General features: G+C 31.5%; 3 protein-coding genes across 4 annotated transcripts; 1 reads left to right on the top strand and 2 right to left on the bottom strand.

The window, feature by feature from the left end:
• Window positions 1-1949: 1949 nt before the first annotated feature.
• Window positions 1950-10362, top strand: BTR1L (binding to TOMV RNA 1L (long form)). 2 transcript variants are annotated; one of them, XM_047296372.2, is made up of 9 exons: window positions 1950-2369; window positions 2447-2461; window positions 3466-3704; window positions 3791-3897; window positions 4221-4414; window positions 8048-8172; window positions 9412-9507; window positions 9594-9655; window positions 9783-10362. In XM_047296372.2, exons 1-9 carry the CDS (start codon window positions 2282-2284, stop codon window positions 9877-9879), a joined length of 1023 nt encoding a protein of 340 aa, XP_047152328.1. In that variant the 5' UTR covers window positions 1950-2281; the 3' UTR covers window positions 9880-10362. The 2 variants fall into 2 exon arrangements, with proteins under 2 accessions (XP_047152328.1, XP_047152330.1); XM_047296374.2 differs by lacking the exon at window positions 2447-2461 and having other exon boundaries at window positions 1951-2369.
• Window positions 10363-11220: 858 nt separating this feature from the next.
• On the bottom strand, window positions 11221-12212 carry LOC124824013 (uncharacterized). Its single transcript, XM_088097797.1, has one exon. It carries the CDS (start codon window positions 12069-12071, stop codon window positions 11595-11597), a length of 477 nt encoding a protein of 158 aa, XP_087953923.1. The 5' UTR covers window positions 12072-12212; the 3' UTR covers window positions 11221-11594.
• A 4886-nt stretch (window positions 12213-17098) lies between these two features.
• Window positions 17099-17807, bottom strand: LOC124824014 (uncharacterized). Its single transcript, XM_088097846.1, has one exon. It carries the CDS (start codon window positions 17773-17775, stop codon window positions 17374-17376), a length of 402 nt encoding a protein of 133 aa, XP_087953972.1. The 5' UTR covers window positions 17776-17807; the 3' UTR covers window positions 17099-17373.

Raw genomic sequence — 17807 nt, 5'->3', positions numbered from 1 at the left:
GATAAGATAAAATGAATATCTGTACTTGATTGTATGAAAGGAAGACACAGAGATATAGGAAAAATGACTACTTTGACACAAATTTTTTCTATGTTTGGATTCAATTGACACTTTTACATCACGTGAGGACGACAATGAAACTTTTACACCACGTGAGGACGACAATGAAACTTTTTTAAAAATGAGGATGAATTTGACACAATTCAACCAAACTGGGGACAAAGGAAGCAATTAAACCTTTTAATTTTATAATTGTATAATTGTATAGTTTTATAATTTTATATTATTATAATTTTCCAATTTTATATGTAGTAATTTTGTAATTTTTAGTTTTTTTTAATTTTTTAATTTGGTATATTTAAAATGTTATAGGTTTATAATTTTATAATTATTTAATTTGTAATTTTAAAATTTTGTATTATATATGTCTTGTAATTTATAATTTTACGAGTTATAATATTTTAATTGTTGATTAACTCTAAAAGTAATTTTTATTAAACTCATCAAATTCTAAATATATTTTTAATCTTTAAATTGAAATTTGGTTTTGTGTTAAACTTTAGTTTAGGTTAGTTTCAAAATTTAAAAAATAATACATATATACTTCTTGTAACTCAAATACATTAATATTTTTTATGTGTCAGATAATATTTGAAGTGAGTTTTTAAGTTATTTTTGACATGTTACAGTTCAAATGCTTATCTTAAAACATCATTTAACAGCTATAAAAAATTATTATCATTTAAAATAAAATAATTATATTTATTTATTTTTAAAATTAAAAAAAAATATATCAAAATCTAAATTAAATACGAATTTTTTTAAATTTTGGAATTATAAAAATATTTAATTCATATAACACATGACAATGTTTAGATAGGATAATAGGAGAAAATAAGTATTACCCCCACACAGTTGAAAAAAAATCTAATAGTAGAAACTTGTTTAAAAGGTTTTAAAATTTTAAAAATTCAATCATCTAACAAAAATCTAATAGAAAACTATTTCAAAATTTATCAAAAACTTAACATTAAGTTTAAATTAAATAACCAAACTTATCTTTTGACATCCCTAATCAAGATCAGGACAGTTTTTTTGAAACGGTTGGTTAAACTGATGATTAATAATGTTTTGTCCAGTTTACTTTTAATGATAAATAATAAAGTGGCTAATTAATTTGAATAAAGTATGTAAGTCAAATAAGGTAATTTCATTATAATTATTAATTAATATCATTAATATTGTTTCCAACTCATTTAATAATATATTTTTTGAAACTTAAACTATCGATAATTAAAAATAGTGGTTACGCGCTAGTCATGGCCAACAAGGTCATGCTGTAACAGGGTGTGGGGCGTGAAATAATATTAGTTAGAAATAATATTAGTTAGCGCATGAACGCTGAATAGAAAATAGAAGCAAGGGATTACCCACCCAGTTTTCTCTTCACTCCTCCACCATATCCTCTCCACCGTTAGATCATAATATCATCAAAATCATTTAAGAGATATAAAGTGAGACGTTTTAAAATTAATCAAACTATAAACAAATATCATTTTTTTTATAATGTGTGGCATTTTTAAAATTAAATTTTAAATATTTCAAATGCAGAAAAGCATATTTTTCCATTTTAAAAAATATTCCTATAAGAGTTCAGGACTTCTTTTTTCTTTAAATGTTAAACTCTTTCAAAGATAGTACATATTTAATATTATGCCTTAAAATTTTTTAAGTTTTAATATCTTAAATGTTTTATTTTTTCAATAAATACCTTATTTATTTAAAGTATTTTTTTTTAAATTATAAGAAAATAAAAACTTTTAAAAATATCAGAGGAAAAATATTTTAATCTAAACCATTTATTACATTTCATCCAACGGTTAACAAAATGCTAGAGAGTGCTGGGTAGGATCCGGTTCCGAATACACCGACTCACACCTCAGAACACGCACATTGACACATCACACACATACACAACACAACAACGCAGAGAGAGATAGAGAGAGACAAAGGTCACGTTGGATATGTAGCAAGCAGAACTGCTGCACCTTCTTCTCTTCTCTACGCTTCCACCCACTCACTCTTCCGTTTCCACTCCCTTAATTCTCTCATAATTCACAATCCTCACGTTGTGTCATTCACATGAAACACTCGCCCTCCCTGTTCTCGCTCTCTTTCTGAATCATTCATCGTATATAATCTCTATCTCTCTCTCTTTCTCAGGGAAGGAGAAAGAGGTTTCCATTGTCGTTGTTGTAGAAGAAGCTGAGGAAGAAGGAGAATGGAGTCAACGGAATCTTCCTACGTGTCTTCTCCCGAGGGACCGAGGAAGCACGCTGCATCGCCTCCTCCAAAATCGCCTTCGCTAGGTATCTGATCCGATCCGATCTGTTTTCTCTCTCTATCGCTTTCCTTCTTTCGTTTCGCTTAACCTTGCTCTTTGCAGCGGACAATAATGTAGGTTAGTGACTGAATGTCGGCGAGCTATTCCACGGTCAACGCCTTCATTCCCAACCCTAATTCATAACAATGGAGCTTCAGTGCTGTTTAACGCTAGATTTAGATTTTGTTTCTCTTTTCCTGTTACGAAATCAGTGAAGTAGAAGTGTTATTGTGTCGTGTGTGGATGTGATTTTCGGTTTTACGTTTTTTTTTTTAACTTCTGTTGTTTTGGTAATTGAATGATTGTTATTATTATGGTTTGTGAGTGGAGTAATTATTCCGTCTTTATTCTTTTCTTTGGTTTTTAATTTTGGAGATACCAAGCAAGGTAGAGGGAATACTATTTCTTGTCCTTTTGATGTCATTGAAGCTAACGGAACTTTTTCGAAAACAATTTATATTCAAGAAAGGTTGGGAATTATTTCAGTTTCAATAAATTTGGGGCATATTCTGCATGCAGTTACGATGTCTGAAATTTCGCTTTGGTCGTTGCTTTGCCAAAAAGTTTCTAAGATTCTGTGTGGTATCGGTGGAGAGAATTCAGAATCGAGTTTGTCTCAATTTTGTTTTTCAGTTAGGGTTGAAGGGAAGCATCCTTTCTTACGCTGAGACAAATTGTGTTTTAATATAAATTTCGGAGAAGTGATTATGTTATGGACTGCTTATGTGAATTATCACGTTAGAAAATTGAAATCATTACCGACACGTGTTTCTGAGTATGAGAGACAAAAGAACTTTCCCATCCTTTGTTCGAGTATCTTAAAGCTGCTTATTTAAATTAAATAAGTGTGAAAGTATGTGCTCTTCCCTTGTTGTATATTCACTGAAAAACTATATTTGTAAAATGCTTACGTGAAATTATGTAATTAAAATTTTTCCAAGACTCGTGCGTGTTTTTTTTACTCTCATTTTCTAATATTTGAATTAGAAGTTTTTCCTAACTGCATCAATTATACTTTGATTTGTGAGCATGTAAAATTTTTAAATTAATTCTGTTATTAATTTCATGTTTACGTTTTTCAGATTCTGAGGAAAAGCCAACATATATTAGGTTTCTTGTATCAAATTCTGCGGCTGGTTCAGTCATTGGAAAGGGTGGTTCGACTATCACTGAGTTTCAGACACAATCTGGAGCACGAATCCAGTTGTCACGTAATCATGAATTCTTTCCTGGAACTACTGATAGGATTATCATGGTATCTGGTGCGATAAATGAAATACTAACAGCTGTTGGACTTATTCTTTCTAAGCTGCTCAGTGAGGTAATTTCTATGATGTAGATTTTATTAGTTTTTTGAGGAACAGATGTCCTGCATGCTTCTGAAATTATTTTGCTACCTGTGATTAGCTTCATAGTGAGGATGAAAATGATGCCGAGCCTAAAACAAAAGTGAAACTTATTGTTCCCAATGGTTCATGTGGTGGAATAATCGGAAAGGGAGGTGCAACCATTAGGTATCATCACTCTTCTTTGTTGTCTTTATGAGGCCTACTTGTTTGCCATGTTTGTAAAATGTGTTCTATATAAGTAGTCTTTGATGCTAGCCTTTTTTATTTACTATTCTGATATATCTTGATTTCAACTGGTTATATTTCCTGGATGGAGGCTGGTTCTTTGTTGCCTGAGCTTCTATTTCCCTTGCTGCGCCCTCCTAAGAAATAGTTCTTGTTAGGTCAACTGTTATTTTCACTGTTGGAACCTTTCTCTGTTTTAATGTTATTCATTATTATAGACTGAGATAAAAAAGCTTAGCTTTTACTTTTTTTCCGTTGATTAGATCATTTATTGAAGATTCTCAGGCTGGCATTAAGATATCTCCTCAAGATAATAATTACTATGGACAGAACGATAGGCTAGTTACCCTGACAGGAACTCTCGAGGAACAGATACGTGCAATTGAATTAATTGTTTCTAAGCTAGCTGAAGATCCCCAGTATGCACAGTCCATGAATTCTCCATTTTCATATCCCGGTTAGTGACACTTGTTCATATAGTGCAATATCTGTTTTCCATTTGTGGATTTCCTACTACGTCATGTATATTTAATTTTGGAGAACCTAATATGGACGATGGAAGTAATTGCTGATGCTAAAATTACCCCTATATCTTCTATCATCTGTTTTTCTATATGTATGGAAATATACAATTGTGGTCTTCTTGGTTCCAGGGAGAGAGTAAACGGGGCCTTACTTGAATTGTCATATCATGTTCATTTTTTCTTAGTTTAGTTTATGCTTTTGTACACTTTACCTTTTTTGTTTTGAATCAATGAGATGCACCCATCTGTCGTTCTACTTCCCTGTTTGGTTAAAGGATAGCCATGGTGGGAGAATGTCCCCTCTTCAACTTTGAGTAGCATATTATTTTATAATATAACATTTGAAATTTCAAAATATTATTTTATAATACAACATTTGAAGATTCTAACATAATACATTTTGAATACCTTTTGATACTACTGAGCAAGACTTGTGTAGGGAAAATTGTAAATGACAAAATTATGCTTACTTCAGAGTTCAGAAACTGCACTGTACTCTCCAGTTCAACCTGTAACTGGTCATCTACCCAGCTTCGGTGATCTAGTCAGGTTTTATAATCATAAACCTTTGAATAATTCAAACTATTGTAAAAATTGTGAATTGAGCTAAATCTGTTCAAACATTGAGTGGTGAACACTGCCTATCGACTCAGTATTTGCTGCTTCCACTTTATCTCTAGCTGCTTAAGTCATGTCCCCGCATCTATCCAGTTCTTTAGTCAGTTCTGCACCAATGGCTGCATCTTTGGTTACTTGTTAGAAGCTCTTACTGGTACTGCACCTGATATTTGTAGGGAATATTTATTAGAAAGAGAAGAAAATTTAAGAGGACGTGATGAACTGTGTTGCTAAATGGGTTTAAACTATTCACTGGAGAGAAATAGTATGAAGGAAATCTAATAACGTAATCAGATAGTCTTTTTAATGCCTACTGCTATATTCATTCCTGGAATTGGAGACATCCAATATCGACTATATTGATTAAAAAAAACTGTACATTCATATTGAAGCATGCATATAGTTATTGCTTAGTAATTGATATAAATGGTCGATGTGTGTGTATGTGTATTACAATTTTAATTATTAGTGTGTGTATCAATCAATAGAAATCTAGTTTGCTCCTACAGAGATATCTAGCCTTTGATTTCGTTTTCTAATAGATTCTAATACGAAATGTTTGCATCAAGTTGTTCCTTTTGAAGGAAAAAATTGATGTTAGAAAATGATACTAAAAATTTGTTTATCGATGTTGACATTGGAGGACTATTTTGGTGCATTTTTCATTATAGGACCAAACTGGTGCCCCGTTTGTCTTTGGGTAATCAAAATCTCTCTCTCTATACACACACACACACACACATATTTTCATAACTTTGAGAGTAATTATGAAAAATTGACGTGTTTTGAAATGAAATGATTTTGTAAATCTTATTTACTTATTATTACCTCTTCACTTTCCATTTATTCTTCATACTCACTAATTTGTCAGATACTTTTTATACGAAACTTTTCACATCATTCTTTTATGCGTGTATTCACACTTGTACTGCTTTGCGCATATATTATGCACATAGATATATGCTACTGACTTCTTGCTGTGTGTATTGACATAATTCCAAAATAAACCATCAGTATATTTTCTCGTTGTAAATAAAGTTACGGAACTTTAAGTGCAGTGAATTAAAAATTAATAAAATGAAAGTTAAATTCTTTCATGCTCTGTAATTAATTTGATTGATGGTGTATAATGATTGTCCAAACTGATAGTATGAAAAAAATTATATCATAGTCTATAATTTTTCAGATTTCTGTTATTAATTGTTTTTAGCAATACTATAAATTGAGGATATTTCGTCATCTTATACTGAGGTCAACCGTAATAACATGTGAATATTTTCTCTATATATTATTAAATCAATAGGTGTACATGCACATTTTCTTGATAACATATTTACATTTTTTATGGTAAAAAATGCTACTTACTTTTATATTACCTTTCCAATCATTCATATCACCTTTCATCATGTAGTTTTTAACTTGTGGTGCAAATGGCGTCACTGGCCAGTTGCTTTAGAATAGTATGGAAAACTACTCAGGCTTGTAAAGAAGATAAAAATATTCCTATTCAGGTCAAAAGCTATGTATTGGATTGGGTGGCAACCACAAAATTTGCTGTAGTTTGCGGAAGTGAGGTGATATGGTTGCCTACTTGAAAACGAGGAGCTAAAATCCCACTTATACTTCAAACACTGTCTCTGTTTTATCCAGGAAGGAGCTGCTGGTTCGATTGATTCTGAGTTAGTAGTGTTAATATGGGATAATAATAAATATTATCGAGAAACCGAGCTTAGTTAGTTAGGCTTAAATCTGAGACACTGTGAGGATAGTATGCAATTGACTGTGATGCGTATTCCTTGGTTAACTTAATGCTCTCAAAACTTGATCTGCCTTTGTGTGACAATGTTAAGGTTATACTGCATGGTTCGAAATTATGTGTTTTAATTTCTATCCTTTTTTTTGTGTACTGGAGTTGTATCATTGTTGTTGGTATCTGTTTGAGATCAGATGCATGTTTTAATTTTGAATGATTGTGAATTCGGCTTTAATCTTGTATTTAGCTAGAAGAGTACTGCCTAATTTGCTTGAATTGTATGCTCCTTTAAATATGTATCTTGCTTCACTTAGTGCACATACTAACTATGCTCTGTGTGGCTTGGATCCGAACAACCATGATTTGGAAGTCATCATTTCCATATTTAAGTCATAGATTTTCTTGGTAGCATTATTATTTATATTTATTGCAGTACTGATTATCGAACTCATTTGCATAAATGTTTTGCAGGAAAAACAATTTTTTTGTTTCTTATTGCAATTTTTAACACGATGCTCTTTCCTGATATGCGAGTTGGTTTCCTAATTGATTTTCTCTCTAAGGAACCGTATGAAAAGAAATAGTTTTTTTTTTTCTCTAATGAGGCAAGTTCTTCCCGTTTGTTGTTTTGCTGAACCTCGTTCTAGTGAATTGGTCTTGTAAATTAGATAATCTGTAACTTTGATAAGGTGAGTCATGCATTGTTCACATTAAATTATTAATCTTCATATATTGCCTCTTGGCCTGAATTGTGGTCAATGTAAATTCCACTTAGTTCTAAAAATTAGTTTAATTATACATACTGAGATTGGCAAGGATATATTGGTCACTTCATCCTAGTCAGATTCTTTGATATCATGTAAGAATCAACTGTCCAATTCAACCAAGTGCTTAACCCTGTTAGGTTGACGCTCAATTCTGGATTATATATCTAACAATGGTATTTATTGAAACAAAGCAGCAATATGCAATCATGGATATCTCTAACAAAGCTACAGTAGAGTAGAAAGTATACTTCAAATATGCTCATTTTTATTTTTTTTTTGGTAATTTTTATTTTAAAGCCAGGTTCTCTATTTTATGACAGTTAAATTAAGATTTAAAATGCCGTGCTTTGTATAAGTAGTTGTGTTTTGTAAGGAATCATAATTGATGAGTTTGATCCTAATTAAAATTTATTTAACTTAAACATCAGGTGTATACTTCTCGGGTTATCAGGGTGTTCCATACACATATGTGCTTCCATCTGTTGCACCACCTGCATACAATGCAGTGAATTACAGACCAAATGGTGCCGGAGCTAAGTTCCAGAATAGCAAGGTTCTTCACTTACCATTGATTTAATCTTGTTTGAAGTTTTTCATGTTTAAAGTTGCCAAGTTTTCAGACACACACACACACAAAGAACATTTGAAGATTTTAAATTATATTGATTTGTTTGTAATCCTTGTGAATATGTCAATTTTTTCTTTTTTAATTCCATGATGACATGACACTTTAAAAAACGTGATATTCACGTAACATTTTTAATGACATGCCATTTTTGTGATGTGGCACTTGCTGCCATTAACGATGGAACTCTGTCTGCTACAACAGGTTTTCTCCAAAACAACAGGTTTTCTCCACAGATACTAACATGATGGACCAAAAGTTTGTATGGACAAAAAACAAAAATAGTATGTGTGCAAGGATTATAGCGTATTTAATTAAGCCTTTGCAGTAGGACTCCAGAGTTGACTATATGCTAAAACAAAAGCCAAGAATCAAGTCAAAATTTATTTCACTATGCTAGAAATTGTGATTTTAATCTAGCTATATATGGTTTTTGATCAACATTAGTTAAAAGGCTAACCTTGTTCGAAGTTAGGATGCTTTGACAGTTCAATTAGTTGAACCTATCAGTCCAACATTTCAGGCGATCTTGGACCTGTTTGGTTTGCATGAGTATGCAGGTATGTGTGCAGTTAGTTAGGTTAGTTGGTAAAAAAATACCAGGGGTTATGTTAGAAAGAATGGGAGTGGCCCTGTAATTGATTAGTCCCTTTAAGAGTGATTTTATGTTAGCAGACCGGTAGCTGTATATAAATAGGAAGAGGTTTGAGGGATTTTATGCTGTCAATTGAGAGCATAAAGTCCTTTGGGCATTAGGAACTGCAGACTTTAAATTGTTGTGCAGTGTGTGCTCTTTTCTGTAGATTGGGGATTTCGTCCCTATTCTGTCTTTAGTTCAGACACCAGTTTCTATCGGTGTGTGTAAAATCTTACAAATATATGCAAATACTACTTTATGAGACTTGAAAATAAACATAATAACAATATTAAAATCGTAAACATAAAATAGTTTGTCAAATAGAAAAAATTATTGAATCTCAAGCTTGAGAGATCTGTTACCATATTTGGCTCACTTTTCTTACAATATCTATATTATTTTTTCCTTAATCAACATGCAATCGTGAGATTTTATATATAATCAGTGGTGAATGAGATTAACTTTAAATCCTCGCATCCTCATGCAGTGATTTGCTTTGTCAGTTTGACTTACATTTTCTTCTATTCCAGGAGGAGCGGAGTAACTCGGTGACCATGGGTGTTGCAGATGAGCATATAGGATTGGTTGTTGGTCGTGGTGGAAGGAATATTATGGAAATTAGTCAGGTTTGTTACGCCTAACAGCATTCCTATGTATTTATTGTGATTACTAATACAATATATTAACTTGGGTAACGTCTGCTCTTTTTCAGGTTAGTGGGGCGAGGATAAAGATATCAGATAGAGGTGATTACATTTCTGGAACAACTGATAGGTGGGAATTTGTTCACGCAAGATTTTTCTTTGCTTCATATCCTAGTATAACAAAAATTATTAAGCAAATGCCTGACAGAATACCTTTAACCGTAAATATTTTATACGTGTGTGCTTTTTTATTACAGGAAGGTTACCATAACAGGAGCCCAGAGAGCTATTCGTACAGCTGAAACTATGATATTGCAGAAGGTTGCTTATGCTAGTGAGAGGGTGATTGAGTAGTTTGCAAGTGCACTTGTCTGCTATTAGATGCTTAGTGAATCTGCTTGCTAATTGCTTATACATTTGCTGAATTTTGGGATTTGTTTACATAAATTATCATCACATGATATACCTTTGGAGGTCTTTATTGTAGCGGGAGAGGGCAGGAATTTTTTTTCTTGAATTGAGAGCGGTCTTATAGAATTTCTTCTCAAACCCCATCAACAGACAAGTTCGATTGGAAAGTTCACGCTCATTTCCAAATTGTAGTATTTAGAACTAAATTCTTTTTTTTTGTAAGTCAACAGGTGCTAATGTCTTATATGATCTGTATCCTCAATCACTAGCCTGAGATAGGATTTGAAAATTATTTTGTGATAGCATTTGAGAATCAAGAATTCACTTGTGAGTTGTTAGAACCCCAAGCCCGAATTGTGTTTCTAAAGTTGACGATTTACTAGACGCTATGTATTAGAATATTTCAATAGCAGTTTTTCGACTTCAGATGCTCTCTTTAGCTAAATAAAGTCGTTTCTTTCTTAAACTGTGCATCAGTGTTGATGCATTTGCAACAGGTTATGCTGATTCTTTTTTAATTGCATGTTTGCATTTGTACAGTTTTCTTCGAAAGTGCACCGACAAAAGCATTATGTTCTTTTCTTAAAATAAAACTAACCCGTCAAATATTTTTAAAGGTTTGTTGTTATGCAACTAAGATTTTCTGCATAAGCTATTATTCATTATCTTATTTTTTATGCATTGATTATCCATGTTTATTCTTTTGAAAAAGTTAATCATCATCCCGGATCTTTCTTTGGTCTTCAAAATATTAAGGGTAAACGTTACTCTATTAGTTGTGGAAAGAAAATAGTGATAACAGAACATTATATATTTAAGTCTCTACTTGTTAAGTCTAGACCATTTGTTTTTCTACTATATAATACAATCATACAGAGACAGAACAGTCATGCATTACTTTCACTTCTGCTTCTCAGATGGAATATGATATATGCTTATGATCCTAGTGAAGTAAAAGATTGGTTTGTAAATGCAAAAAAGAAAGTCTTGTGCTTAAGATAAAATGATCAGTGCGAGTATTTTAGTTTATAGTAAACTAAGGAAGGAATATTGCCTCATACAAAGTAAAAATAAATTTTCGGTTTGATGAAGAATAATTTGACAGTATTTGAAGCTATAACAGTATCGAGAATTAACAAATCTTATTAAATATTAGAAGTTGTAATAATTAGGTTATTAACTTTAAATGATAGCTTTGATAGTCGAATCTAGTTGCATAAGAAGTTTTGTTAAGATTATAATTAACTAAGTAGATAATAATTCATGAAGCTTGATTGAGGAATATTGTTTGAAGAAGATAAACATGATTTATTTTCATTACGAAAATATATTACATTATCCATGCCAATGCAACCATACTGCTGTACGCAATTATATAGTTTGTCTATATAAACGTACTTTCCACGTTTGGCATAACCACATAAAGCATCAGAATTATAATTACAAAATTTTAAATTATTTGTAATTGGACCTAGAGTTATAAAATGTTACATAATAGTGAGACCCAACTAATTATGAAATCTGTCTATATCATCTACCAGACAAGCAAGAAGCAGCATCCATCACCAAAGTGATCAAACTGCAATTTATTTCTGGAAATCACATGAAACATGTCAATAACTATTATATTATATCATATAAAGCAAAATCATTTTAGTTTAAGGGAGCTCATTATTTCCTCCTCCACCCCAACCCGATCCATAACCATACCCCGATCCACTTCCATACCCAGAACCTCCATTACTACCTCCTCCGCCACCTCCACCACCACCTCCACCACCTCCTCCTCCACCAATCCCGGAGCCAGACCCTGACCCGGACCCGTATCCATACCCTGATCCGGACCCGTACCCAGAACCACCCGTTCCTCCCCCGCCACCACCACCTCCTCCTCTTCCACCGCCGCCACCACTTCCTCCTATTCCTCCGCCAAACCCTTCACCCCCACCCGAGCCATACCCTGATCCATACCCAGAACCACGTCCAATACCACCGCCGCCACCCCCACCTCCGCCACCACCACCTCCACCACCACCCCTTCCGGCAAAAAACCCCTCTGGGACTCTGGCAGCAAATGCAAGGTCGAGAATGAACAAAGCAATGAAAGCAACCCCCAAGACCTTGGAGCTTGCCATGATCAGCTTATCAACTTTTGTGAACGGTGAAAATGAGAAATGTGATGGTTTATTCTGATTGAAACGTGAGGAGTTTGAGGCAAGAAAAGGGTATATATAGAGTTTGCAAAGTAGAAAAAAAGGTATATCTTTTTCTAGCAGCTTCCTTTGCTTAACACCTAACCAGTTACTATTGCATTACATGTATCTCATCATTATTTTTAAGTAACGTGTTGCAGAGGATTCCTTATAGTGCTGCCGCCATTGCACTTCCACTCCCACTTCCACCACTGGAATCTCTCTGCCATCTCTGTCATATATATTCTAATTTTTCAGTCAAATACTTTAAAAACACACCATGAAATTCCTTCTTTCATAAAATTCAACATAATTTACTCCTTATAATATCCATCACAGAAATTAATTAATACAATAAAAGAAGAAACATATGAACTCATTACTAATTTAGTTCCACTTTTGACTTAACTTTGGTGGTTTTAAGTTGTGGGAGTGGAGTTGATGAAGTCAACAAGCCGCGTCCCTTTTCGTCAACATGTTCACACATCAAAACCCACATAAAATCCATAAATTACAGGAAATTCTTTAACAAAACTTAAATACAGATAAACCTTTTATTTCATTGAATAATATTTTTTGAAGTATCTTTATTGAATAATTTTCGATACTTCTTTTATTCGTGATATAAAATTCCAAAACAAAAACTATTTTTTAAATGAGATTGGCAAAATAAAATTATATGAATTAACCTTTTTATTTGATAAGAAAATGTTTATGTTGAATATTATTGAAATCATATAATATCTATATATTTATGAAAAATTAATTAAAGTAAATAGAAAAAATATAATTATTAGATTTATGTTTTATTTTTGCTACATGTAAAAAATAGGGTTATAGTTAATGAAAAATTAACCTTATATATTGAATGTAGTCTAACATAAGCTAGCTCTAACTTCTTTTTAAAAGTAACAAAAATCTAATCATTATATTTTAATGATATAGTTAAAATTGACTTAAAAATAAATCTAGAAATATTTAATAAAAATATAAATTTTAATAAAATTTCATATATAATATTTATTTAAAAACTAAATTTAGATTTAATATGAAAGAGAAAAAAATTGTTTTATTTATAAAAAAGTTAAGATTGAATCGAACAAAATTAATTAAAATTGGGACTGATTTAAATACAAGACACTATTGTAATAATGACTTGACATGTAAATATTTTTTTAAAACTAAAAAATATAAAAATTAAAAAACAAAACAAAATATCAAGAATTAAAATGTGAGATATCTTGTTCATACACAATTAACTATTTTAATTAATATTAATAAATAACTAAATTAAACAAAATTAATAAAAAATAAGACTTGATAGAAAAAAAAACATGATCAAGTTAGTATTTAAACTTAAATAAAACTAACGAGTTAAGTTCATAAATGATTAATATACTAAGTTTAATTTTGAATGTAAATAATTATGGATAGGATTTTATTCAGTCTTTCAATCATCCTACACTAGTGAATCTTTGGGTGGGTTTGTGTACTTTAATGAAACCAACCTTTTAGACTTAGAAAGGCACTGTACATTATACCTTTCATTGCCTTCTGTATCGCACTCTGCCCTCAATCATTACACCTTTCAAAACATCTTTTATTTTGCATTGCCATTGAATTCATCTACCTAGATATCGAAATTTCTACAAAAAAACTCACATATATCTTACATTTTCATCTAAATGGCTTTCACTTGTAAATTTTTGTCAATTGTATTATTCTCATCAAGATTAGTTTAGTCCAAAAACATCATTTTGTTTTTATTTTTTATATATAATTATTTAATAAAATTATTGTTAGTTCATGGAATTTACAAAATAAATGGAGCTTATAATAAAAGACTATGTTTAACATGTAGATAATATTTATATTATTTTAGGTTTAATTAAATTTTCATTAACATATCAATTTAAAATTTTTTTAATTTATTTTCTATTATTTTATTTTATTTTATTCAATATTTAAAATATTTGATTTTTATTTAAATCTTTTGTTATTTGATTTTTGTTGTGAAAATTAATGTTATTGTTTTTTTTTATTTTTTTTATATCTGATTTACTGATAAACTTGTTTATTTTATCTTCAAGCACTTTCAATCTGACAACTCAACTAGTTTATTGAAGAAAGAAGATTGATAAGTTGAAAAAAATAAGCAAAATAATAATTATATTATCTTATATATTGATAATAAAATCAAAGGACATAGTATATTCCATCTCCCTTCTTCTTCCTTTCCTTTCTTTTTCCTTCGTTTGTTTCTTCCCACCACCACCGTCGCTTGACCTGCACCATTATCATAGGTACACTCACCACAGTTCCGGGACATCAAAGTTGCGCGCTTGGTGGTTGTGGTTATCCCACAATGGTGTTGTCGAGGTCGTCAAGCTCATCCACCATGCGCTCCAATCGGTACTGCAACACGTTCGCCATGTTGCTTGGTTATGAACACAATCAAACAAAGCAGCAACGCAGAAGGAATGATGCAACTTTTAGTTCCGAACCTGAACGCTAGCGTGACCACGTCATCGAGCTGCACCTCCTCGATGTTGCTCTCTTCGACCAAGATGAGTGCACCGGGAAACGGAGGTTCTTCTCTGCCCTCAACACTTGCAGCGCCTCCATCAATGGGAAGCGGAAGCTCCACCACACCCATCATCGCCACCGCAAAATCATCACCAGCGAACCCTATGACGCCGTCTGCCTCACCGACGCCACCGGCGCGCGCACCTGCGTGACCCCTTGCGACATCTTTTTGTCAATGTTGTGCATGCATTCTTAAATTAGGGACTCTACAGTGGATTCATAATGGTGCAGGCTTCCTGAAAGAAACAAATGAAGAAAAAAAGAAAGGAAAGAAAGAATAATGGAGGGAAACCATCATCATCCGCACCTAAAACGTGGCCAATGATCAGATAATGGGTGAAGTGGAAACGGAGAAAATGAGTTGGGAAGAAACGGAGAACAAAGAACGAATAAACAGCTATAGAGAAAATGTGTTGGGAAGAAACGGATCTGGAGGAGAAAAGTTTGAAAGTGAGAGTGGTGGAGGGAGGGGGAACTGCACGATTGTGAGTGAAAAATGAGGGATTCGGGATTTTGATAAAAATGTAAACAAAAAAAATTAAAGTAAAAAGGATAGTTTTATAATTAAAAAAAATTATGGGGAGGTGTAAGAGAAGTTGGGGTGGTGGAGACAGCAACTCTCCTTTAATTTTTGAAAAAAAAAATATCAGAAATTTGTAGGTTTTTTCAAATTTTGTTGTAACGAAAGATTATACTTTTTTATGGAAATTTTTTTCCTTTCTTTATATTGCATTTTGTGACTCCTTCAAATTATTTTTCATTGTTTTGAATATGCGTAAATAATAAATAGGATAATACTTTTTTTATATTAATAATTGTTGATATTAAAATTCATTTAATGTCACTATTAATTATGATTTTTTGTTAAATTTAATATTTATTAATCATTCTTAACGAGTGTGGCAATAGTTAGCAGCATCCTTTGTGCATACCCGAGAGATTTAACCAATATCCAAATCTAGATTAATTGGGATACAAAATGACATATTTTAAAATTTTTTAATTATTTTACCATAAAAGGTAAACTAAATGTTATTTTAATTTGGATATTTCCAAATATTTGAGTGTGGTAAAAAATATTTAGTTTTATAATAAATTTAATTAATGTTTAAGTTTTAATAAAATTATTATATTTAGCGTTCAATTAAATATAATTTTTGTTTTCAATTTAATAAATTATAAGTTTTCACTTGATGTGTTTTTATTAGCATTTTATTTGAAGTCTACAAAAGTTAAGTTAAATATCCTTTCCAACATTTTATGTGAAACGTTGACATGCCGTTTATTAGAAGTAATAAGAGATATTGATATAATAATTTTAGAGGAGTGTATGTTCAAAATATATATTTTTAATTATTGTTACTAATAAAACAAAAATAAATAATTGAATTATTAGTGTAGAATAAGTGAAAAAATCGAATTTGTATTTTCAATTTTTACATGTAATTTCATTTTTTTATCACATTTAAAAAATGAATTTATTCATTTACTCTTTGTAATTATATCTATTTAAAAAAGAAATCAAAACTAGAAAACAAACTATCAAAATCTAATTAAATATTAAGAGACATAATTATTAAAAAGAAAAATTAATAAGCACCAATTAAAATCAGAGTATGAAAAAAAACGTAATAGTTAACTTTTTCTTAAAAAAAACAATACAAAAAAATACAAAATGACTCAAGACCAAAAAAAATACGAAACTAATATTTTAATATCTTACCTTTATTTTTCTCATCAGAATAGAATAAAACATGCAAAAGGACAACTGTCATGTTCAATAAAAAAAAGTTAAAAATGTAACTAATTAATTATCATAAATTTTCATTATGCATAATTTCCATAGTATTAATATTATTATCATTACCATTAATAATAATATTATTATTATTATTAAAACCTAAAACTATACAGATAGAACCTAAAGTTAAGTGATATGATAGGTTGATTAAATTAAAAAATATTTAATGAATAAAAATAAAATATTACCATTTTACTCTTATTATTATTATTATCTTTATCATTATTATTATTATTAACGTTGGTATTATTATAAATATCATTATTATTATTATTAATATCATTAATATCATCATTAATATTATTATTATTATTATCATTATCATTATGATTATCATTATTAAAACTTAAAACCATGTACGTATAAACTAAATTTAATAGCGTTCTCACGTAATTGGTTTGGAATCTCAAAATCGATTCTCACATCACCACTTCTCATAAACATAGTCAAATTAAAAATAACGATAGACATTTCAATAAAATTCATATATTTCTCCTAAAATCTTCTCACCCTTAACAAATTCATCTTATATCGCAAATTCAGTCCTCAAATAAACACAAATAAGTGAAATAAAATCCAGTAATAGATCAAGTTTCAGAAAAAGCTTAGTTGATGAGAAATCCTTCCACTGGTTTTCACCCATTAATATTATTACATTTTTTTCCCATAGTATTAATAAGAAAATGAATAACAGGAATATATATAAAAGGGAAAGGCACTTAATAAACTCGAGATTTTTATAAGATAATATTCACTAATACACAGTAAATTATATTTTATATAATAATACCATGCATGCACGAAGCACACGAAAGTGACTGCAATTTATTTCTGGAAATCACATGTAAAGAAAAATCATCACTTAGGTGAAGGGGACTTTTTATGTCCTCCACCACCCCAACCCCAACCTGATCCACTTCCAGACCCAGAAGTTCCATTACCACCTCCTCCGCCACCTCCACCACCACCACCACCACCTCCACCTTTTCCTCCACTTCCACCTCCTCCACCGGAACCCCATCCAAAACCACCGGAACCTCCACCTCCACCACCTCCTCCACCTCCACCACCTCCTCCACCATTACTACCGCCACCACCGGAGCCAGACCCGAACCCAGAGCCACCCTTTTCGCCGCCACCCCCTCCTCCGCCACCCCCACCTCCTCCGGCAGGAGCCCTTTCTGGGACCCTGGCAGCAAATGCAAGGTCGAGAATGAACAAAGCAAAGAGAGCAATCCCTAAGACCTTAGAGCTTGCCATGATCAGCTGTGAATGCTGAAAATGAGAAATGT

Source organism: Vigna umbellata, chromosome 8 (genome assembly GCF_029865625.1).
Source record: "Vigna umbellata cultivar VRB3 chromosome 8, Vumbellata_1.0, whole genome shotgun sequence".
NCBI lineage: Eukaryota > Viridiplantae > Streptophyta > Magnoliopsida > Fabales > Fabaceae > Vigna > Vigna umbellata.
This window is presented reverse-complemented; position numbering and strand designations above follow the sequence as displayed.